The following is a 23645-nucleotide window of genomic DNA, read 5'->3' as shown; positions in this document are numbered from 1 at the left end:
TAACAAGGATAAAGAGTTTTTGAATGCTTATCCCTCCCATGAGGACCATCTGTTGTAGTCTGAATATGACACTTCAGGAAAAGATTACAAACGTAATTAAATTTTGAACAGTAGTAAAGGGGTCTGCGTAAAGTTTATCTTTGGAACATGAATCCCCAGCGTTTTTTCAATTTTCAGCATTGCTGAAGAATCCTTTTTCTACAGATTTGTGTCACAGTATCAACTGGTTACATGATGCAAGGTGGCACTCAAAAACATGCAACAGATGGCAAGTCCTACAAAGAAGATTTTGACGTCAAGAAAAACGTGTTAAAACCTGGTGGCCTGCTGACTTCTCAGCTCATTGTTTGTAAGATACAGCCACCCTAGGTCTCTGGCTCCATCAGCAGCACACCTAGCCCTCCACACAGCCTCCAGGGCAGCTGCTTGTGAGCCAGTTGTTCCCTGCCATGTTTCACAAGGGGCCTTTTAAGGCTAATGACCATCAACATTTGTTGCAATGCTGTAAACTGAACCTTTTCCCAGTCTGATTTCCAGGTTCAGCCATCTGAGCATTGTGGATTGAACCAAGGATGCTGTTAGCCACTCTCAACTCTGTTGTCCTTGCTCTGTTAGAGAGTGAAATGGCCAATTCACCAAATCACTCAATGTTAAGCATGTGAAGAACTCAACTGAAGCTGGTTGCTGGCCTACATGCTTGACAGTACTCATGAGTTAATGCACATCACTGAGCCTTAGTTTGAATGATGCCACTGAACACTGTGTGATGCAAAATAAATCACTTAATAAGGGGAACCCAGTGCTTTCATTAGCAGAAAACTGAGATTCCTCCACTGGCACATTTTGAAAAAACTCTAGGAAACGCTTTTATTAGAATGGCAGACAATAAGCGAACGCACGCCTAACCCACATTACTCCATTTAAGAACAAATAGCTTTAAAAAAAACCTATCATAGCAGCATAGTAATGATAATTGCAGCTTAATTACCCATAACTGATTCTTTATACCCTGAAATAATTTATTCTCCTTTTATACTTGTCTCTGATAACCATTAGAGTCATTACAACCGTGAATCTGTAATTACATACTTTGCATTTTAATGTTCTTTGCCAGTTCATCCTTTCTTCCTGTCTTTCAGTTAATTTCATTACCGAAACATGGAGAAAATTTCCACTTGGATTTTCCAGAAGTTCTTGTGATTTGATCTGGGGAGGTCTGGGACTTCATGAAGTCCAAGGAGACAGATCTTCAGATCGAGCTTCAGCTGCACCTCTGCCAGCTGAGCTCCTCCATGTGAGCTCTGCATTAGTGTAGGCCCATCGCCACAAGTCTACCTTCAGGTTTGGGACTAAAGCATTCCACAGAGGTTAGAACACAACTAAAAGCCTGGGAGAATGGGGGCTATGGCTGCATTTATGTTTGAAGTAAACAGATGCTTAAGGCTGCAGTGGAGTTAATGCCTATAGCTGGGTGATCCCTATACATCAAAATAGCCATCTTAAGCATCAAAATAGTTGTTTTTTAATCACAGTAGGCTTTCTCTGAGCCTTTAACTTGTGTTAAAGAGGCACAAACCCCCAGCTCCTTGCACCAGGTGCTACTCTCCATGCTGAGGTCGAGGGAGAAATGGGCCACCATCTGGGTGCGTTCACTCTACTTTTAGCAAAGCTGATGCCTTCGACCATTTTGTTCCTTTGCGTTCTGTGTTCCTCACTTGGGCCTGTCTCACCACTGCCACCTACCCAAGCCCCACAGAGATCAGCTGCTCAAACGCCCTCATCTTTAATCTCCATCTTCCTGTCACACACTCTTTCACAGGAGCATGAAAGTGTTGCACGGTATGGCCTGTGTCACCCCAAACCCCTATGGCTGCTGGATCCAGATGCACACTGTGTGCTTTCGTGCTTGACTATCCAAAAAGTGTTCTAACTCAGTGAAGTATTCAGCTGGTGAAGGACAATGAAGGAAAGCTGGCAGCTCCAAGAGCAGCTTGCTGGCCCCGACAGTTCTCTCAGTTCAGCCTCTCTTGGTATCTGATATGCACAGAAGCGGAAAGCTCGAGGGTTTCAGGTACCTTTGTCTGCAGGAAGCAAAGGAAACCCTGGAATGTGTTTCAGCTCACAACACCCCCTTGCCTTCAAAAGATGAAAGCGGGTGGGAAGGCTGGAGGCCGGGAATGCAAGTTGCCCCCTCCTCCAGCAGAGAGCAGCCTGTGCAGAAGGAAACATCTGCTGCTTATCTCCACTGAGAAAAACAGACACGGTCCATGGTGGAAAACATGCACAAAGGCTAACTCTGCTGGCATACACAGCAGCCTTGTTTCAAACCTGCCCAGTACTCAGGGCTCGGTGCTCAGAAAGCCTGACTAATTTCTTGGATCTGTGCTTTTTAGACCATGGGAGAATCTGGCCCAGGTCTCCAACTCATGCCACTCCCTTAGCAGTATCCCATCCCAGCCACCAACGCTGGAAGGGCTGGAGGGAGGTGGAAGGGCACATACACAGCACTTTCAGGTTGTCCTTTATGCAACATCTCTTCCCAAGCCTCTGGCCACATACCAGTGTTTCTAAGCTTCTTCTTTTTTCTTTTTTTCTTTTTTTTCTTAAAGGAAAACTACTAATTCTCAAAAGAGCAATTGCACCACGAGATAGGGCTTTCTGGAAAAAAAAAAAAAAAAAAAATTAAAAAAGCCCTCAAAAGCCCAAGTTTGTTGTCAAAGTCTCCACAAAATTAAGAGATTTGACAATAAGGCTTTTGTTCTTACACAAGCAACTGGGCAACATGCAGCTTGATTTCTGCAGCCAGCAGGTATTCAAAATACTTTCCACATACGATAGGTGTCAATTTGACTTTATTTAAGGAAAAACGGGGAAAAAACAGTAATTTCCATAATACACAGAAGACAAGTTAGATAGCACTGCAAAAAAAAGGCTGAGTGTTTTACTTGTCACCAGTCTGCTTTGCAGCTCTACGATTAGTAATTTTAATGCAGTTTGTCATTTTGTAGTATTGTTTAGCATCTTTATAATCAGCAGAACCTGGGGTTATAAATCACAAAAAGTGTACTACTACTACTATGAAAAACTAAAAAACCCACAAAAATCACTTTCAAATAAACCATAAATATGTGATGCACATTAGTGTAACAAAACCATTTTTGTAAACATTTTCTCCAACATAACATGTGCATAAGATAAAAAATAAAAACACTGCAGTCATACAAGTTAGGGTTACTTTGACTTAAAGATACAGCAAATTATTACTTATTAAAGCTTAAAACTAAACCTAGGAGCTTTTCTTTTCTTCTTTGCTTACAAAAGCACTGTTTAGAGTTCGATGTCTGTATACGTAGTGGTTTTGTAATACTGGGTTTACCTTGCCATGTCGCTGTCCTGGCACTTCTACGGAGGCAAAGACAGAGGGAGCTTCCCACCGGGAGCCTCCCAACGCCAACAGCGTGCATCCGTGACCTGGGAATCCCTAACAGCACAGGAGCATCTTCCTCTGGGAGAACAGCATCAGCTTTCAAGGACTACATTGATTTTGGAGCACAGAGCGCTGGAAGAGTTAAATCACGCAGACTGACATTGGGTCAAATCAGCTGGGGTAAGCTACACTACAGGGCCGATGTGTGATTACACCCGCGTTGCTTCTCCGAGTCCCCTTTAGTTCATGAGAGTACAAAAGGTTCATCGTTCCTCTGGCTGACCGCGCCAGGCATGAAAAGAACACATCCTTCACCTTCAACGCTATCCAAAAGTCACACGGTTAAAAAAAATATTTCTACGTACTCCTCTGCCAGCAAATGTAAGGCTTTCTTGAGTTTTAATTCTTTTGGTGTGTGGGGTGTGTGGGTGTGTGTACATGCACTCGTGGTACGCATCTACCACTCACTCTTACACTGTCTGTGACGTTCGAAGGAGCCTTCAGCAGAAACGCTGCTTGGGTTTGAAGGATTTTACAGCAGTCGGATTGATATCAAAAGAAAGTTGGCTGAGTCTCAGCTCCGCACAGCTCGTGCTCGCGGCTGGGCGCTGGCTGGCTGGAGCACACGTGCTGGAAAAGCCCTACCTGCCATGCCAGGAGAGAAAAGTTCAACGTAGCAGAAGACAAAGCCCACGGAACACTGAGAGCCTGTTCACTGAATGAACAGCTTAAGGCAGCTGTCAACAAAGTACCCCACCAAAGGAATAATAATAATAATAATAATAATTAAAAACAAAAACAAAACGAAAATAAAAATGGCTGAATCGTGACACTGTGCATTATTACATCACCAACAGATTATTATACACTCAAGGTTTTCTCAAGTAATGAACATGTAGCCATTAAACAAATTATTACTCTCAAGACATTTATTACAAATGTCAGAACTTATTAATAAAATAAAACTGACTTAAAAAAAAAAAAAAAAAGAAAGAAAAAAGCCAGAGCTGGGATCTTACATCTAAACACAAGTATACGTTGTTTTTATGAATAAGCAGTATTAACTACATTCTTAAAAGAGTTTTAGTGCATTGCATTCTTAAAAAAGAAAAACATCACCGCCCCAAAATGTTTCCTACAACATTTAACAGTTTATAGAACTAGCCTAGTTATTTACCTGCCTGTTGCTAAGCCCACATGTTAGAAGAGTGAAACCTCCGGTTTCAGGCTGAATTCAGACTTCTATTAAGGATGAAACTGGTTTAGAAAAACGCTTGCTTTCCAAATTTAGTCAGCAAATTACAATAATCAGTGTCTCACTGCCATAACGCTACCACTATTGCCCCAACGGCCCACTCTCTCCTCCTGCTGAAACTTGCTACACGATAACAGTCAGAAACCTTTCAATCTGGTAGTTTTGGTATTAAGATTAAATTAGACATTAATGGTTTTCATCTAAAAATGTATAAACTAAACCACCTCTTTTCTTTTACGCATTAAAAACAATGAGGTAGGCACAAAAAATAAACATATGTAGTTTGGATTTTATTTCTTTTTTTTTCTTTTTTTTTTTTTTTAGTTCTGCGAGTGCAGACTGTGGTAAAACTGTTGTTGCACTTCTAGGTTTAAACAAAAATTAAACCTTTAACTGAGGCAGTGCTAATACTGTGACATAACCAAGTTCTGGCCTAACACAGAATCATTATAGAAAATGAACTTTTTTTCTCTTTTTTTTCTGTTTTTTTCCTTTTTTTTTTTTTTTTTTTTCCTTTTTCCTTTTTTAACCATCTGCACATGTTTCAGGCAATACCTGGTACACAGAAAATGACTAAAGTTATTGGCCAGGCCAAAAGGAAACTGCAGAAACAAAAAAAAACAAGAATTCCACCCTGACCCCATCCCACCCTCCCAGTCCCCAAGAAGTTCTCCATCCTAGTCACTGCATCTTTCACATTTTATAAATATTAACTTCTTAAAACCTGCACCTTCCTCTTCGTCCACATATTGTCACATTACAAAAAAAGAAATGTCAATTAAATACATTGTTAACATTACTAGATAGACTAGATCTGCCCTTCTGTTTCAGCCTTTCTGACTCTCTACACCACTTCTCACCTTCTCTTGCCTGCCTCCTGTCCACTCAACAGCATGTTCATGGTAAATCTGTTTTGTTTTCCTTTTTCCCCCCCTCTGTTTTAACACTAACAAACAGAGTCCTTCAAAGCCTAGGAATCCTGGAGCTGAAGGCAAAAAAAGACCTGTAGCTTTCTAGCGTGATCCCAAACCTCAAAGACACTGTAGCACCTGATGGCAATATCTTTACAGCACCAGCTGCCTCGCAGCCTCAGTTGAAAAACAAAAAGAAACCTAACACCAGTGATGCCTGCACACACATTTACACAGAGTGCTGCATTAGTGCAGGTCTGTACTCCAGTTGAAAATAATTCCGAGTTATGAAGATCTCAGACTCTGGATGTCAGCAATTCCTTGCCAAAGCCCACTGCTTCTACCAGCTCAGAAGAGAAGTCCTGCCAAGGGTCATGAAATAAACTTGACTGCTTCCACCTGACCGTACAGAGGCAAAGAAAACCTGTGAAGAAAAGAAAAATTCAACAGGTAAGGAAGCAGAGACTTTCCTTTGTATTTGCTGCCTGTGACATCTACAGTGCCGTTACAGTTCTGTGCTGGGTCTGGCTGAGATGGAGCTGACTTTGTTCACTGCATCCTATATGGTACTGAGCTTTGCACTCATGGCTAGAAGAACACTGCTAATACACTGGTGTTTTGGCTGCTGACAAACAGTGCTCACACAGCATTAAGGCTTTCTTATCAGGCCCCTTGCCCCAAAGGCTGGGAGAGGACAACACCTGGATGGTGCACCCCAAATGACCCAAGAGATATCCCATACTGTATGGGAAAGCATGCTTGGCAAGAAAAGTTGGCAGAAAGAAGGAGGAATGAGGACATCATTGTGATGGAAAGAAACTGACGAATTCGTCATTACGCTTGGCTTGCACAGCCAAGCTTTTGCTTTCCTTATTAAGCTCTTTATCTTGATCCATAAGTCCTTTCACACTCCTTTTATTTTCTCCCCATTCCACGTGAGAAAGAAGTGTTTGGCTGATGGTTGGAGCCAACTCACTGCAAACACCCACTTAAGGTACATGTTTATCGTCTCGGCAAGAAACAGGGATGGGGGTGGATTATACCTTGTCATTACGTTCACATAAGAACTTGAGTCTTTGTGCCCTTTTGTGCATGAACACACCGTCCAAGTGTCCAGTTTCTACCGAGCGTATTTCGATCGCTTTTTCTCCCCAGCCCATAATCTGATTGGATCGAATGTATGCTGTGGAGAAAAAACACAGTACAACACAGCCGGTTAGCACAGGTAGAGGGCAACACAGAGTAACTTTTTAAAAAAGCAGAGGGATATATTTAAACACTGTAATTAACAACGACTTGCCTGTACATACTGTAAAAACATACAAATGCTCAGAGTGCTATTTCAGTCTTCAGCATTTTCACAGTGCCCCCCAAAATACCCTTTTTTTTCCTTTTATTACCACACGAGCTGTCCATGTTAGTAATGTATTTTGTGCCTGAGCACTTACGACACAATAGAAGCTTTCCAACCTTCAATTAAATGGAAGGAACACTGAGTTTTACAAAGATTTTTCCTCCCAAGTTTGGCAATGAGACAGGTTAATTAGGTGTTGACAAGGAAAAAACAGAACCCAAAGTTTAAACAGACAAAGCCTATCCGCTCCGGAACATCCCCAGCACCATTTCAGTGTCTTACAGTGTCACTTCCTTGCTTTGAAGGAGTTTGTTGGCAAAAAAAAAAAGAGACAGAATGGAAAAATTAGGAAAAAAAAAACCAAAAAAAACTGTTAGCCGCCTTTAATAGGAATAAAGCTTCAAAAATCTGCTTTCCTTCCCAAGAAAACCAGCTGGCCTGACAAGTACTCTGCATATTTTAAAAAAGGTTCATATTAAGCCCTCCAAGTGGAAGTACTATTATTTGTCCTTCTGCTTTCCCTCACACAAAAATAAATTAAAAACAAGCATTTATTCCTCAGGGTATCACTGGGGGAAACAGATTAGTACTGGCATGAGGAAAAAATCTGTTCCTGATAGCATTAAAAACTGAATGAAGGAGAAAGGCACCAGCATTATGAAAAGGTATATTCAGAAAGAAATTTGATGGATAGTCTTAGGAATGCTGCCAAAAATAACATATGGGAACTTAGTGAAGAATAAGCTGTTGCCTCTGATTTGTATGCATACTGAACAGAAAAAAATAAAAAGAAGCACAACAGATCTTAACAAGGAAAATTTAAAAAGATTTAATTTCATAATACTTTCTCATTTATGTTATCTTTTTTCACATTAATTTTCAGTGAAATTAAACCAAATTATCTCCTACAGTACAACACATGTCTATACCAACACATTTACTGTTGTGCCAGAATATTTTTACATATGTCACCAGTGATAACTGAGCCAAACATTTTATTAGAATTGTCAGACGAGATATTCTGATGGTATCAACTGCCTCTGTGCCATTTACTTCACAGCCACTTCAGTCCCCAGGGCTCTACAATTTGCCAGTTGATAGAATCTGCTTGCTTTCAGATCTAGTCAAGAGTTAAATGCAGCAGAGTGAACATGCCATGCACAAAACTTCTTTAAATTTCCTTCTCTCATGTTGCTCTAACAGCAGCAGTAACCTGAGCAGTAACCTACTGATCCGTGCATCCATTCCAAAACAAGCAAATTCAATCTGTTTGCACAACAAAACAAAGGTGTAACCACAGCCCATGCCATACTCAGCACTGAAATAAGGCAGCATAGGCAGCAAGAGCGCCTATCCAACAAGCTATACCAAGACTTTCATGCAAAGATAGATAAGCAATCTGCAGATGAATTAGAATAAACCCATCAAATCACATAGACTGTCATCAACCCGTAATAATATCCTGTGTGCCACCTTACACATCTTCATAGTTAATGGTTTTCCTAATTTTGTTGCTGTCGAGGAAAAACTCTGTAACAGACTGCAAAGATCATGTTGTATGATAAAGGAGTTTTTTATTCCTGAAGCCCACAGCACATTTCCTTGGATCTTGTTATGAAAAACTCAACATGAAATGGATTCATACGATTCCTCCGAACTTTGCACAGCTGTTTTTCAGCAATATTACAGCATCGCTGCTTCTGAATCTGAGGTCAAACCTGATGCATTTTCTTTCTGCCCACATGCACTCCCACTTTCTCATAGCACATTACATTTGATTCTGTCAGGGCGCTTACCAACTGAAGTTGGCATTTCTCCCCACTGCAGAACCACATCCTTGGTGATCCTTCCATATGTGTTTACATAAACTCCTTCATCCTCATAACAGACCAGTAGCTCCATTCCATCCGTATTTGGGAGAATTATGATTGCATGAGGTTGGATACTGCTCTGGATCTAAAGAGACAGAAGTGAGGATGAAGTCATATTTTTTTTTTATTTTAATACTGAAGAGCCCGTGCTGGGGGAAAGGCCTAGGTGAATTCTGATTTTTGTCCCATAGTAGATCAAGAATGCACACTAGAAGTGCTAGCCCTCCCTCCAACTTAGACACCCTATGCAGTGACAACAGATAATTAGAAAACTTTAGGGAATGAATTCTATCATCTTAAGACAGACATCTAAAAACAGGAAAGATGAACTTCTCGGTAGGAGTGCCCATTTGTTTCCACGGGCAGAGATGAAGCCACATGGCCTTTGCCAAGCCTGCTGAATATTATCAGAGGGCAGTCATATAATTCATACTGCCACTTTCCTTGCAGCTGACTATGTGCTATGCACTCAGCCATCTACCTATCACCATAAAACCCAGAGATGAGCAGGCAGCTCCCAGGCAACGAGATACATTGACCCTGAGAACAGGACACAGGACAAGGCCCAAGGCCCTAAGCTACATTTGTTTGTCTCCCTCCATCTGCTCCCACTTTACACAGGGACAGCCTGACACATTTTTCATCTGAGAAAAAGGAGGGAGGGGAAAACCAGAAGGAAAGAAACTCCCCCACCCCAAGAAGAACTCTTACATGTGTTGGTAGATAAATATCGTAGACTGATCCTGAATCCACATCAACAGCATGGAAGCCAGCACAGGAACCATAAATGACTTTTAGTCTCTGACCCTCTTCTACAGTTAGATCCACCAGTAATGGCTTATGTACCAATTCACCAAATGACTGCAAGAAAACAATCAGTGAGATTTACTTTACTGTTTAGAACCTCTACAGGTTTTATAAAAGCATGCTGCTAATGCACGACTGACGAGTCTACTCCTCCAGTAGGCCTTTGGCCTCCATCCACCAGAGCAGTTAGAGGCTAACATCTTCCACAGACAAGGAGAGGTCGCTCAGCACCCTGCTGCATTTCAATCATGTAATATTATACACTATTCCCCGGGGTTTACTTTTGTCTGTTTGTTTTCAGTAAGAATCACTTTGAACTTTTGGGAAAGCAATTTGATACTCCTGTAGCATTTACTTCAATCTGCTCAACCGGCAGTAACTGATTGTCTGCAAATCAGTTTGGTAATTACACCAAGGCAGCTAAATTCATTCTTGCTGTATTCAAAAGATAACAAAGCTGAACGTAATCTAATGACATCTTCTGCTCACATGAAGATGCTTAGACTCAGCTCGCTTCTCTTGGCTTCATGTTTTATTTATAGCAAGGATACAAACTGCTGTGATTTTGTGTCATTTTGAACATTCACTTATGCTTGGTTGCAATTCAGCATTCTAAATACAATGCCTCTCAGAGCCAACCCTCCTGCATCCATAACTGAAAATATAAAAAATTCAAGGCAGATTTACCAAAGAAGCTGTACCACAGCCATGACAAAATGTCAGGCCACTTTTGTAAAAGGGGCAACTGTAACTCAATATGTGAAAACCCAACAGATGGCTGAAATATACTGTTACCTTAAAGGCCATAAATTTGTGGTATGGCTTTGGCGCCCATGCATAGACTTCCACAGAACTCTTCAATGCAATTACCAAGAATTTGATTCTTTCATATTTTACTGAAATTAAACCAAAACAAAAATTAATTCAGTAATCAGAAAGCGACACTACTTCCCCATATTTACACGTTTGAAAGTTTTTAATAATGCTTCATTTTAGAATTGCTATTTCTAAGCAGCTAAGTATTTTGACACATTTATACCACAAAAATTGTTACTCTTGGCAGTAACTGAACCTGTCATCACACTTTCAATTACCTAGCCAGTACACATTTATTTACACTTTTCTTTCCACATTAGACTGTGCTAGCTCATCAAGAAAACAGTTTTCAGGCAGAGACGTTTCCAATAAAAGAAGCCAATGACTGTGGTAGTTTATTGGCAATCACAATCACAGCACTGGCAGTGGTATTTTGAGCTGATGGAAAAATTCCCCAGAGAAAAGGAGAGGAAAAAGGGAACTGAAGTGAAAAGTTGAGAAATGAGTCCATTTCAAAAACAAAAGGTGACTGTTTTGTTGTTGTTTATTGCCCAAAAGAAAAACTGTTACCAAAAACTTCACAAAAAATGACTAGGTGGTTGACAAAAAGCTCTTCCTCAGATGATAGTTTAAAGGAAACAGGTAGCTGACCGAATGCAAACAAGTTGTACTACCTGAGCTGTCTCCAACTGACCTTACCTCTAATTCTCAAGTAAAACACGAGCTGAAGTCACCTTAGTGACAATTCTGGTGACAAATTTTACCTTCTGCCTAAGGAATGGAAAAGTTTTCAGAGGTGTTGACGAGCCAGGAGTTTCTTGGGGACAGTTCAGAAACGACAACATTTTGCAATCTTTTCTTTTTTTTTCTCATTTGACAAATGCAACAACTGTAGCATTTCAGCCATGAAATGTTTCAAGGAAGTACTACACCAAAACTTGAAAAATAATCACAGAATTGATCAGAATTAACGTAGGTCACAACATAGCTGACTTGCAAATTCTTGTATATCTCTCCGTTCCCAGTCAAACAGCTGGCAAATGTAACCATCCCAAAAAGCTCTGTTTACTACTACTTTATTATATTTTTGTAGGAGGGAACTGAATGTTTAGAAATTGCCATTCTATTAGTGTGGATGGATCTGCACTTGCAGCTGCCACTTTAATTTGTGTAGGAAGAGACTGTGGGGACTTTTAGAATATTGAGGTTTGTTAACCTGTTTCTGGTGCTCTTTTTGGAGGAGAAGAATGAAAAAAAGCATTATTTGGATCACACTTATCTCAGGAGGCTTTCTCTATCTCTTCAAGTATTAGAGGAGTGGAATGCTTTTTGAAAACAATGAGTAAATCCCTACATCTCCACCTGCCATTATTAATCTCCTAACCAAAATTGCTTTTGAAACAGGGCTGAAGCGAAGAATCTCAGACTTGTGAGAAGAACATTTCTTTAGTAAACACTATTTTAATGTATTTCAGATATCCTACCTACTGTAAAAGCAATTGCTATCTATTGGTAGGCAGTACGGAGACAAAGCTATTACTTTCTCCCCCTTTTATTCTGCAGGGAAGCAAGAATACTGAGCTTTAAGTGTTAGAAGATTTGACACTTCAGCAGACAAAAAAAGCCTCTCAACCTCCACAGCTGTACCAATGGAAAAATAGAGCTTTTGTTCAGTCTTGTCTGGCTTGCAAGACTTCTTGGAATATTTTCTTGGGGAAGAAGGGGATATTGAACAAAATCACCTTATCTGTGAAAGGAAACCTTTGATAATCCTCACTCTTTGCTCTGGGTGTTATCTGGGAATTCACCCAAATCTTAAGTTTCAAAAGAGCAATTAATCACTGAGAGGAGCCAAAAGTTGCCTGAAGCAACTGAGATCCATAAATACCACTTCAGCTTGATGTCTGAAACGCCAATGCATCAAAGAGACAAGGAAGCGACCAATGCCAGCTGCCTCACTGGCAACATCCAGTCTGTAAGCACAACTATTCATAGGGCTCATCTTCTTGGGAACTGAGGCACAGCTGCCAAAGGGGCCTCTCACTACCTGAAGAAGTCTACTGTATGTTTTTGGCTCAGAGGGAAGTTCAGTGCCAGGCTGCAACAAATCACCCTTCATCTAGAAAAGAATGCTCTTTGTTTCTCATGCTTTCCTACTGGAAAGCCTCCTTTCTATAGCTGTTAATGTATTGTTAACAGGCCACTTCATTATGCTACTGACACCCTGGGATATGATACCAGAGAAGTACATTATTAATTGTTTTAGGGGTCAAGCTCAAGGTTCAGCAGACACTTACTGCAATAGTTATTGATTATGCTCTTCTGCAAGAGCGTGTACATGACAGAAAGAAACAGCTCAGTCTGACTGCTGCTGCTCTACATTGACTGACAGGGCTTGAAAGGAACTGAGCTGGCTCATAGGGGAAAACCAAACCAAATGCAACCCAGGGTCCATTAAGATGCATCATGACACTGAAGCATAAGAAAGAGCTCTTAGTTCATATCCCCACCTGCAGGGCAGCAGGCTCACTGCACATGGCAAAAATGTGATGTGTCTGACTAACTGTGGTGGAAGCTTCTACAGCAAAATCCATTCAAGGAACTTAAGGGCACTCAAAAGGTGCCTGCCTAGTGAAAACACACTTCATCCCCATAATCCCACAACTGTACTGCAGTGAATCTGAGGCAGCATTAGGAAAGTTCATGAGCTAAAGGGAATCAATGAATCATCCTGAAGTTAAACATATGCTTCTGTTCCCAGATGCCTCCCCAAAGCTTGTGCACTAACTGGGCTTGCTTTTTCCTCCCACGTTCTTCTTTTTTTCTTTCTTTTTTTTTTTTTTTCCCCACCAGTCTTAAAAATCTACATTAAAAATGAGATGCTTTTCACTTCATTCCAGAATTCGATTTCAGCATGATAAAATAACAGGGAAACCTGTTGGTAGAGAGAGCAGCTGCTGGTTGACAAGAGTCCCTCTGTCATCTCCAGGGTTTAACAGAGGTGGTGAAAGGCCACAAGCCCCTACTGTCCCTATCAGCTTTCTCCTGAAAGTTGCGTTCACAACAGGAAGAAGACAGATGGAGAATCTGTGGCTGCACCAGTTTACAGCCCAGTATCTCATATTTGGTTTAACCCAATAGCTTGCTATCTATTCTGATGTTTCAACAAAAAATTTGTCCTTAGGCCTAATGAAAATACTCAGAAACAAATCTTAAACCCAGTAGCTACACGCACTGCAGTTCTCTTTCTCAGTCAGCTCTTATCCAACAATTTGATAAATTCATTTGTTACTTACCAACTTTATAGTGCACACAGCCTTCCAAGTCACCCACCGTTGTCCAACCCTGTTTCTTTTCTACTTCGGGATCATTGTGAAGGATTTTATTTCTCAACCAGGACAAATAGTAAACTCGCAATTTGTTCTTCTTACCTAGCCACAAAAGGAGAAATAATGATTTATCTCCAGAGGAAGATAAGTACTAAAAAACCCTGCCCTGACAAACAGAAATCCCCACAGAACAAGACAAAAGAACAAAGAAGGAGAAACTGCTGCAACCACTGAGATCTCATGCAGTATTTATGTCCACACCAGCATCACTCCAGACTCCACTCAAAGATACACTTTCCTGATAATCAATGACAGAGATGCATGCTAATACCACCTAAATACTCAAAATGACAAACTCCTTAGTTGCCTGGTTCTTAGGACAAAGCTTCTACTTGAACAGGGTTATAAACCCACAACAAAAACACCAGATTCCTGCACTGAGGTAACAGCTGAGCCTCAATGATTCTTATCTGCACAAAACAGGAGAACAGCAAGGCAGAATTTGAGGCTCCAAATAATCTGCACAAGCAGAAAAGAGTATGACTGGTTTGAAAGGAGGAAGCAATGGGAAAGAAGAATATGGTGAGGGAACGTTATGTTACAACTGCTGCACAGAAAGCAAGCAAGACATTTTCATCACTTACACCACCCTCAGATACAAAGTGATCAAGCTTTTACTAAGGTGTTTATCATTCAACTGGTGGAAAAGTATGCCAAGAACAGTGCTAAACCATTCCAGCATTTAACAACTTTACAACAGTACTGAGCAGTACTGTACACAGCTCAGAATGTAACTCGCAATACGAAAAGGCCTCAAATGCAGAGCAAGGCTCACAACTGACTTTATCAGCAGTTCTTTTTGATTCTGGGCAGACCTCACTGTGGCCTTTCAGTACTTAAAGGGAGCTCATAAGCAGGAGGGAGAACAACTTTTTACATCATCTGATGGTAACAGGACAAGGAAGAATGGCTTTAAACTAAAAGAGGGGAATATTACATTAGGTGTTCAGAAATTATAATTTCCTCAGAGGGCACTGAGGGACTGGCACAGGCTGCCCGGAGAAGGCCAGGACAGATCAGGCCTTGGACAGCCTGATCTAGTGAGTGGCAATTATACCCATGGCAAGGGGTTGGAACTGGATGGTGTTTAATGTCCCTTCCAACCCAAACCATTCTAAGGTTCTTTGATTCTTTAATAACTAATGGCCAATCTAGCACAGGCTGAACTGGGAAGAAAGTGGCTCTAGTGCAGATATTCAAAACTTGTCCCCCTTTTTCCTCCTTCAGCTACTTAGCTGTCCAAAGCCACTACAGTCCTGCAGGTGAAACTAGAGGCAAGGAAGAGAGATCATCTCTGCTCTGATGAGGAATCACTATGGAAGGCTCCATGAAGTCTCTGTGCAAGGAAAAGAAATAAGAAATGCTCATAGGGCCCCAACTTGTCGGTGGAGCAGCTCCATGCCAGTGCTCCGGTAGCTGATGAGGATGAGCACATGGCATCAGGAGTTACAGGACAAGAAGTCTGAGCATTGAGAGCATCCTGCTGTTCTTGGCTGGATCCTAGAGCTGGCACCAAGCCCCTGCCCTGATGGCAGAGGACCCCCGACACAGCTAGGTTCCTCAGGAAAAGCAGCTGGAAAGGCTGGGGCAGCACATGCAGATGCACAGCTTGCAAACAGGCTGTGCCATTGACTGCAGCTTTTTCCTTATAAAAGACACAGTCTGAAAAATTTTCTTTGGTGGGGAAGGGCATGGGAAAAGAACAGGCAGTTACAAAATGAAAATCTGTTCACTGAGCTTAAAGAGGAATTGGAGACCTGTTTTCAACTACTGGATCTGCTCCTTAATTTTAAAAGCCTGTCTTGCTTTGATGGCACTCAACAAAATGTGAAGCAACATCATGCTGAACTTGTTTATCCCTACTACAAATGTGACGGCTCATTTGGCAGTAAGGGAACACATGATTTATTGTCTGACTTCAAATTTATCAATTTGACAAAGGGATAAAATCCCACTGCTGTCATAGCTCTTAGAGATTTGGAAATGGGACCAGAGCAGTATTCCTATAAGTTCTACTTTGGACCAAAGTAAGGTCCTCCCATAAAAATACTGCAAATGACAGCTACAGAGGTCCTTTTAGAAAAACTGGAATAGAAAAAAGAGTACAGACCAGAAAGCACTGTGCTTCTGGGCAAGGAAGAGCTCACAGAACACAACTATCACAAGTTCTAGTCGATCGGGAGAACAAATTATCTCCCTGTTATTTCTATGACTCTAGCTTCCCCATAGCTTAGTAAACGTTAAGACTCAGACCAAACAGTGCACATGGGAATTTCCCAGCACGTGGCTATTTTTTTTTCCAGTTCACATGATGAGCAGCAGGGTATTTCTCTCCAGCTGGAAACATTTTCATAACAACAACAGAAGAATATCTGAAGTGTGTTCCCATTGTGTTTTAGTGTCTAGACCACAAGGAAAGTCACAGGACAGGAAATTCCTCAGCCTTCCAGCAGGCTGACATGAAAAGAGCACAATTGGTCACCTAAATAAACATAGTTATGCATGTATTTAGAGTTACTCTGATTTTAAAACTTATACTGGAGAGGGGAATTAGATCCTTTTGCTTGTAAATCCGCAATGCTCAATTTAAACAGCTCTCAAATATCTGCAATTTCTTTTTTCCCTTGTCTAACTGTTATGGCTATGAAATCAGAAAGAAAACTCTGCTCCAACCATTAAATAAGCTGATTATTGACTCTGAAAACTCCCAGCTCTGGTTCACCCACAGACATCATTTCAAATGCAAAGCCTCCTTTCCTATATTGAGTTTTTGTTTTTACTGTTGCGTGGTTTTTAATTACCAAGCATGCAGATTCCAACCAGTTCTTCTACACTGTCATCCTTCGCTACGTTCCTGAGTGCCCAGATCAGCCAGTTGTGCTTATAAACACTTAGGAAACCACAAATGGAGCATGTTCTGTATGCACTAGTCTCTCTTACAGCACTCCTATGACTCTCAGCACTGTACATTACCTGAGCGTCCAAAACTATGTTTTTTCTTCCCAACAGTATGAGCCACCCAGTTTTGACCCACAGTTTTCTTGTACCAGCTATAGTAGCTCGGTACCAAAAGCTTTCTTGTCAAGGTAAGTTTTGAATTTGAGAACTATATTGCAGGAACAATTGGTTTTGGCAAATTTTAGGTGACAATCCCCTCAAAACCCTACTGCACCACAACTTCTTACAGTGCGGTGACATATCTCAAGTACTGACACCATAAACATATTGATTCCTGAAAAAGCAGATAGAACATATGTCTGGGAGAGATGTAGACTGAGCAGAAATGCCTCTTTCCCGCCTTGTACTTCACTATCCTCCCATAAAATGCAGGATATGGGGCGGAGACAAAGCCATAAAACAGACAAAGATCAGCCCGTTTCTTAAGGGTTAATGTAGCGTGTCTTAACAGAGGAAGCAATAGTTCTGAAGGAAACAAAGAAAACGGATGTGTCAGGGTTCTCAGATAGTGACTGACGCAAACATAAATAAACCTAAAACAATTACTCACAAGATTTAATCACAGACACTTCTGTTTGTGTAGAATATGCTTCAAATCAATACATTTTGCACAAGTTGGATTATACAGTATTTTTGTTTATAAGGTCTACTATAGAATAAACTATCAAATGATGTTTATCCATTAGCTTATATTTTTAATGTACTGTGGACACACGACAGGTTGCTTTTTTTAAACCCTCCTTGATTCATCTTTTCTTTTTAAACACTTCACGACACAGCTGGAGCTTAGAACTAAGTATGACAACACCAACACGGGCATGGCTCTTTTCAATTGTATTAGTGTGATACATCTAACACATGGTTTAGGTGCGTGTCCTTTCATACAAAAGTTGGGAGAGACTCCAGCAGCGTAAGACGAGCTCGGAAGCATCAACAGAATTTTTAGTGGCTCCAATGAATAACATGGACCACTGTGCAAAACGTCGTTTAACATTCTCTCCCTCAATAGCACAGCGTAGCAAAGACTCATTTCCCAAACAAACCAAACCAAAAATAAAGTAAATGGCTGAACACCACCTGTGAAGAAAGATTAACAGTGCACCACATCAAGTAACTTAATGGCAGAATAACCTTATGCAATAACTCTTTGGAGCCAAGGAGTCTGGAACCTTGAGCTTTATAAAACACATTTTCCATCAGTGCACACAAAACAAACACAGCAATCACCACCGCCCTTCATCTCTCATTGCTGAATCGTCTGCAGTTGCATCCAGTGAGAGGCAAGGCCAAAAGCTGCTTCAAGCTGCCTCCTCACAATGGCAATTTCCACACTGCGCAAATACTGCGCTCCCCACTCCCCGTTAGACACACACATTCTCTTTCTCTCTCTTGTCAATCTTAACTATCTACTTTGCAAGAGCATTTATCATTATACATATTTAGACACACAAAATGTCTTTAAACTCCAAGAGCAAATAATGTTTTGATTAGAAAAAGGCCAGGTTACAAGTAACTGCAGCAGAGGGGTAGAATGTCACTTCTACAAACTTCACAAAACGTTAACGTACAACTCTGACAAAAGAATGTTTCCTCCAAACCTATAAAGATATTAGAAGGGGGAAGGACAGGGGGCAAGCATGCCCAGGGTACTATGGGGAAAATGATTCACGCTTAGAAACAAACTGCAGATTCAAGAGAAGCAAAATGATGGAAAATCCACTGACTTCATTCCAGTCAAGACTTCCCCCCTCAACACACAGGCTGTCAAGAAAAGATTTTTGCCATGCCATACTAGATGGAGGAAAAATCACAAAGAACAGTTAACATTACCAGAAATTGTCACCAAGACATTTAGCCCTTCAAGTACATCCATTTGCTGGAATCTTCTTCGATTGATGAGTGGATAAACCTTCCCCTGACCACTTCTGTCTAGCAGCATCAGACCACTTTCCGTGCCCACTAACAAGTTCACTCCTAGATGAAACAAAAAGAGATCCAAGTTAGTAGACAGATTTTCCATACGCTCTAATGAAATTATGCCTTTACATAACAATTGCCTTGTCTCGAGCAAGTCTAATCACACCTGAATGACCTCGACATGCTGTATGTTACCTGCATTCAGAGACTGCTAACACCAAATTACAGTGTACAAGAGAGTGAGAGCCTGGAAGACCATGGGGAACTTTTTGGAGCATCAGTTCCCAAACAAAAAGTCACACTAACACTGGAGATGGGGGGTGTGAGGCATGACAGAGTACCCAAGGTTATATATTCTGAAGGGGTGTTGGTAACAGGATGCTGTATACAAGAACAAAAAAAAGCACTGGCAGGAGCTTAGGCTCTATTGGGAGGACTGGACTATAGTGCAGCCCTCCTGGTAAAGAGACAGGCACGGGGCTGGTCTTCATCTTCCCAACAACCTTTTCCATCTGAATGTCAAATCTAGAAAAATTACATTGTGTTTCCATCCATTTCTCCTACAGGCCAAGCAATTATAAATGAGGAAGATCAGCTTCTGTTTACAAAGGTGCACACATCCACTGGAAACCTTATTAAGAGTACATGGAACCTTAGTGCTTAAAGCCATTTGCATTCTATTTGTGCATATGTATACATATACACGTATGTAATACCAAAAGGCTTTAAAATCTATTAATATGTAATTACTTTTAAATTTAATAAATTTAATAATTTATGATAATAAATTTCAATAATTATTACAGTGTTTCAGTCTCAGAGTTCAAATCGTGCAGAGAAGGTTAAATGCAGTACATGGAATGGAAAGCAAACCACATACATGGTTTGATTTCCATTACACTTCTCTGTTGCAATCTCAATTTAAAACTTCTTATCCTTAAACACAGTGAAATAATAAAACAATAAAAGAGAAACTCACAGAAGATAATCATAATTATATTGCTTAGTGCTTTAATCTCTGGACAGACAATCCGTAGATATAGCTATACAGGTGCCAATGGTCATACACCAACTGATCACATAGCAAACCCTTTCTAATGCAGCATGTGACCCATGGGAGTCTGCATCTGAGCATAGCCTGCATCTATAGCAATCATTTGCCATCTCAAAGCATTGAAGAAGCACATTACTCATCAAAACTGCCTACCTCCAAGGCATGTGGGAAAGCCACCTAAACATCACCCTCACTATCACATGTTGGAGGAGTTGGAGAAAGGAGGGAACATTCACCCTATCCTATGGTGCACCATTTCCTAAGGGGGATGCGGTGTTACGGGGGAGCAGAGTCATAGCCAGGAGGTGATGATGGTGCTGGGGCACTCTCAAAAGCCTCTGGATGGAAAAGAGAAACCATGGAGGAGTGACACATCATTATACATCTCCATTCTCCTCTCTCTTTTCTCTTCCAAATGCATCCTGGGCCATATCAAAAGAGGTGAGGCCAGAAGGGAGAGAGAGGTGACTGCCCTCCTATGTTCTGCCTTTGTGAGGCCTCATCTGGAGCACTGCATCCAGGTCTGGGACCCCCAGAACAAGAAAGACAGTCAGAGGGCTGGAGCACCTCTTCTGTGAATAAGGGCTGAAGGAGCTGAGCTCGTTCATTCTGAAGAAGAGAAGGCTGGGGGAAGACCCACTGTGGCCTTTCAGTACTTAAAGGGAGCTTATAAACATGGAGGAAGACTGACTTTTTACGTAGACAGACAATGATTAGGACAAGAGGGAATGGTGTTAAACTAAAGAGAGGAGATTTACATTGGGTGTTAGGGAGAAACTGTTTACTCAGAAGGCGGTGAGGCACTGGCTCAGGCTGCCCAGAGAAGCTGTGGTGCCCCATCCCTGGAGGCACTCAAGGCCAGGTTGGATGGGGCCCTAGGCAACCTGAGCTGGAGGGGGGCAGCCCTGCCCACAGCAGGAGGGATGGAACTGGGCAGTCTTTATGGTCTCTTCCAACCCCAAGTCATTCTATGATTTTTCTAAGTAAACTTCAGAGGGCTCAGCAGTCCCCAGAAACAATTACCTCTCCTTGCTCTAAACGTGCTACTCTGTTGTTTCTCTACCCCCTCCAAAGTAGGAGAGCCCATGGACATAACTAGCACAGAGCCCATCTTCACGCTCTCCTTTAGCCTCCACTGTCTTCTTCCCGCCTCCTATGTAGCCCCTAGACAAGTCTGAAACTGCTGGCTCCCACTGCACACCCCTGAGTGTATTTCAAATTTCCCATCTCCCACACTAAGACACATCCTCAAACCAGTAAGTGGAGGAAGGATACAGGAAGAGTGAGGCACAGGGTGCAGGAGCACCAAACTGGCTAAGGGAGCATCCATCTCTCAGTCTCTTTCCTGCAGCTCCAGGTCTGAGCAACTAAAGCTGTAAGTGATTCAGCTTTGATACATATTTTTTACTCTTATTCACTGTGGTTTATAGTTAAAACAAAACCACACACAAACTGCTGCCTCTCAGTCTCTTTCTCTCTTTGCATATCAGGGCTCAGGTGCTCCTGCCTCCACCCTAACCTCTTCCTCTGCTGCCTTTGCATCACAGTTGTCTCTGCTCTGAGTTGACATGTGCGCCCATCCCGAACTCTTTCCCCCTTAGCTACATCAAGATGAAAATAATGAGGTACCACGCTGGTGGCAAACAGTGCCTGTATTTTAAGATGCAGACACTGTCTTTGTTCACAGCCAGTCAAGCTCTTCTTCTACCTCCACTTTATGATTAAACAGTTCTGATTTCTCAAACATGGAAATGTTTCCTGAAAAGGCACAGAGTCTCTGCAAAGGCTGGGTGTAAAAATCCATGCTACTACATCCGTATCATTAACTTTCACCACTCAGTGCCGTTAGAAATAGTGTCACAGAATAGTGTCACACACCCAAAAATCTACCAGACACTGGCATTAGCACTGGAAAAGGAAAACAAGGCAAAGCAAGTGCCTTATTTTTAAATAATATCACTATAAAATGACTTCATTTGCTGAAGGGAAAAGGAAGCTAGAACTTATCAAGAAATAAGCATGTGCACCAAGCTTGGACCACCATCAGTTCAGCAATAAATGTTCAACAAAAAAGTGCTTTGTTACAGCTGTAAAACATCTCAGATTTTACACCTACATTTTAAATCACCGTAACAGTCAGATCAAAGAAATATTAAATCATTAACACAAATTGCTATTGGCAAAACAAGCCAGATCAGAGAAACTATGAGTCATCTTTACTGATCCCATATGACTTCTCTCTGCCTCTCAGAGTCTGAAAGCTAACACTTGCACAAGTTTCCTTGGTTTACCAGAAAATTATTCGTATGAATACAAACAGAAGTAGCACGGGGGTAAAAATTCTTACCAGTAAACTCTGAAAATAAGGAAAAATGTAGATAGAAAGAGGATAAGGTGTTAGAAAAGCTATTTAACTGACATGGCTTTGCAGGCAATAGGGAAAGGTCAACAATGCTGTTCTGAAAAACAAGAAATGCTGGAAATAACCTCAAAAGATAACTGAAACCTTGCAAAGAGCCGTGAAAATGTGAAGAAGAAAAGTGCCCTGTCCTACTTATACACACATCATGTGACTCTGGGGACTGGCCACATCTCTTCTTCATAGTCTTTAAAATTACATGCATATGTATTTATAGTGTGTTCACGTTAAGAATATTATATAAACATCTGCATAACATACACAAGCATCACTTGTTAGCATTTAGGTAAAAAAAAAACCTCAGGTTACCCTACAGAGAAGTTATGCAGTAGAGAAAAGCTTTCAGCCTGGCACTGTAGCAGCAGTTTCACATAGTAGCAAGCAACAAGCACTGCCCTAAGCCTTTCACCAGCACAGGATACTGACTAACTGTCTGAAACTGTTAAAAGTTTGCCCTTGTAATAAGGTCAGACATACTGGGTCAGCTGATATCCTAACACTCAGCTTCTCCATGCCACTAACCACCTTACAAGAAACAAAGCCAAGTCTCATGCTGGAAAGTGTTCCTCCTACGCTTCTCCTCCTACATAATCTGATGACTGAGGTGGAAAGTCATCTTATGAAATACATTTTCATCAAGTGCTGTGGTATCAGCATCAAGATGGTTATTTTTGAAATGGAATACCCTATGTGTACCAGGTATAATATGAAAAGATCATCACAAGCTCCTCAAAGCTCCTTAAAAGCTGTAGGAAATGTACTAGAAGGGGTTAGAGAGAGCTGAGTGAAGTCTGAACTTCCTTCCTACCATTGGAAGCATTTATATAGAAAAAATTGTATCAAAGCAGAAGCAACACATTGTAAAACTGTAATAAAAACAATCAGATCTTGCAGCGAAAAGATATACACAAGCACTGAAAAAATGCAAAGAAATAGCCTAAGGTTTGAGAGAGAGGTTCTCAAAGACCACAAGGTCATAATAGCATGTCTGCACTTCAGGAGGCAAGTAAGGAACAGGTTTTCCTTACCCCATAAGGCAGCACACAGTATCTCAGAATTGAATCTTTTCTTGTATTTGCGGATCTCTGGGGTATCACTTTGTGGTCGTGTATTTGTAGGATTCACGTTGACAACTGATCCTTTCCGCGTTGGGTCTTGTCTTATTGCCTCTGATCTCATTGCTTCACTAGAAAATCCTACTGAAAAAAAGAGAAGTAAAGTGCGTGTAGTATCCCTTAAGTGATGGATTCTGGCCATATATTCTTCACATCAAACAACCCAAATTGATAACTGAGAATATTGAGCAAGCCTTTCTTTTTGTAAGAAATGTAAATGGGAAAAGAAATAAAACTATGCAATCCACTGCAAATAAAATAAAAAGCATGATGGTAACACTCGCAGTACTTTAAAGAGCCACTGAAGTAACTGAACCCCTTTTCAATTGTCGTCTTCATCTATTTTACTTAC

The 23645-nt window shown here is 41.2% G+C and overlaps 1 protein-coding gene across 8 annotated transcripts in view; it reads right to left on the bottom strand.

Annotated features, from left to right (window-relative positions):
- Positions 1 to 2835: 2835 nt before the first annotated feature.
- The window catches only part of MAP4K4 (mitogen-activated protein kinase kinase kinase kinase 4), a 151373-nt gene continuing 130563 nt past the window's right edge, over positions 2836 to 23645 (bottom strand). For 6 of the 8 annotated variants that reach the window (XM_085214236.1, XM_085214269.1, XM_085214284.1 and 3 more), the window contains 8 exons: positions 23207 to 23377; positions 18619 to 18762; positions 13738 to 13872; positions 10421 to 10521; positions 9530 to 9679; positions 8744 to 8903; positions 6637 to 6776; positions 2836 to 6017 (listed from right to left, as the gene is read on the bottom strand). In XM_085214236.1, the coding sequence (XP_085070362.1) occupies positions 5934 to 6017; positions 6637 to 6776; positions 8744 to 8903; positions 9530 to 9679; positions 10421 to 10521; positions 13738 to 13872; positions 18619 to 18762; positions 23207 to 23377 (1085 nt within the window). In that variant the 3' untranslated portion in view covers positions 2836 to 5933. The remainder of the gene's footprint in view (positions 6018 to 6636; positions 6777 to 8743; positions 8904 to 9529; positions 9680 to 10420; positions 10522 to 13737; positions 13873 to 18618; positions 18763 to 23206; positions 23378 to 23645) is intronic. The other 2 variants (XM_085214244.1, XM_085214278.1) reach the window with 1 other exon arrangement.

Source organism: Meleagris gallopavo, chromosome 1 (genome assembly GCF_905368555.1).
Source record: "Meleagris gallopavo chromosome 1, MGAL_WU_HG_1.1, whole genome shotgun sequence".
In the NCBI taxonomy this organism is placed as follows: Eukaryota; Metazoa; Chordata; class Aves; order Galliformes; family Phasianidae; genus Meleagris; species Meleagris gallopavo.
This window is presented reverse-complemented; position numbering and strand designations above follow the sequence as displayed.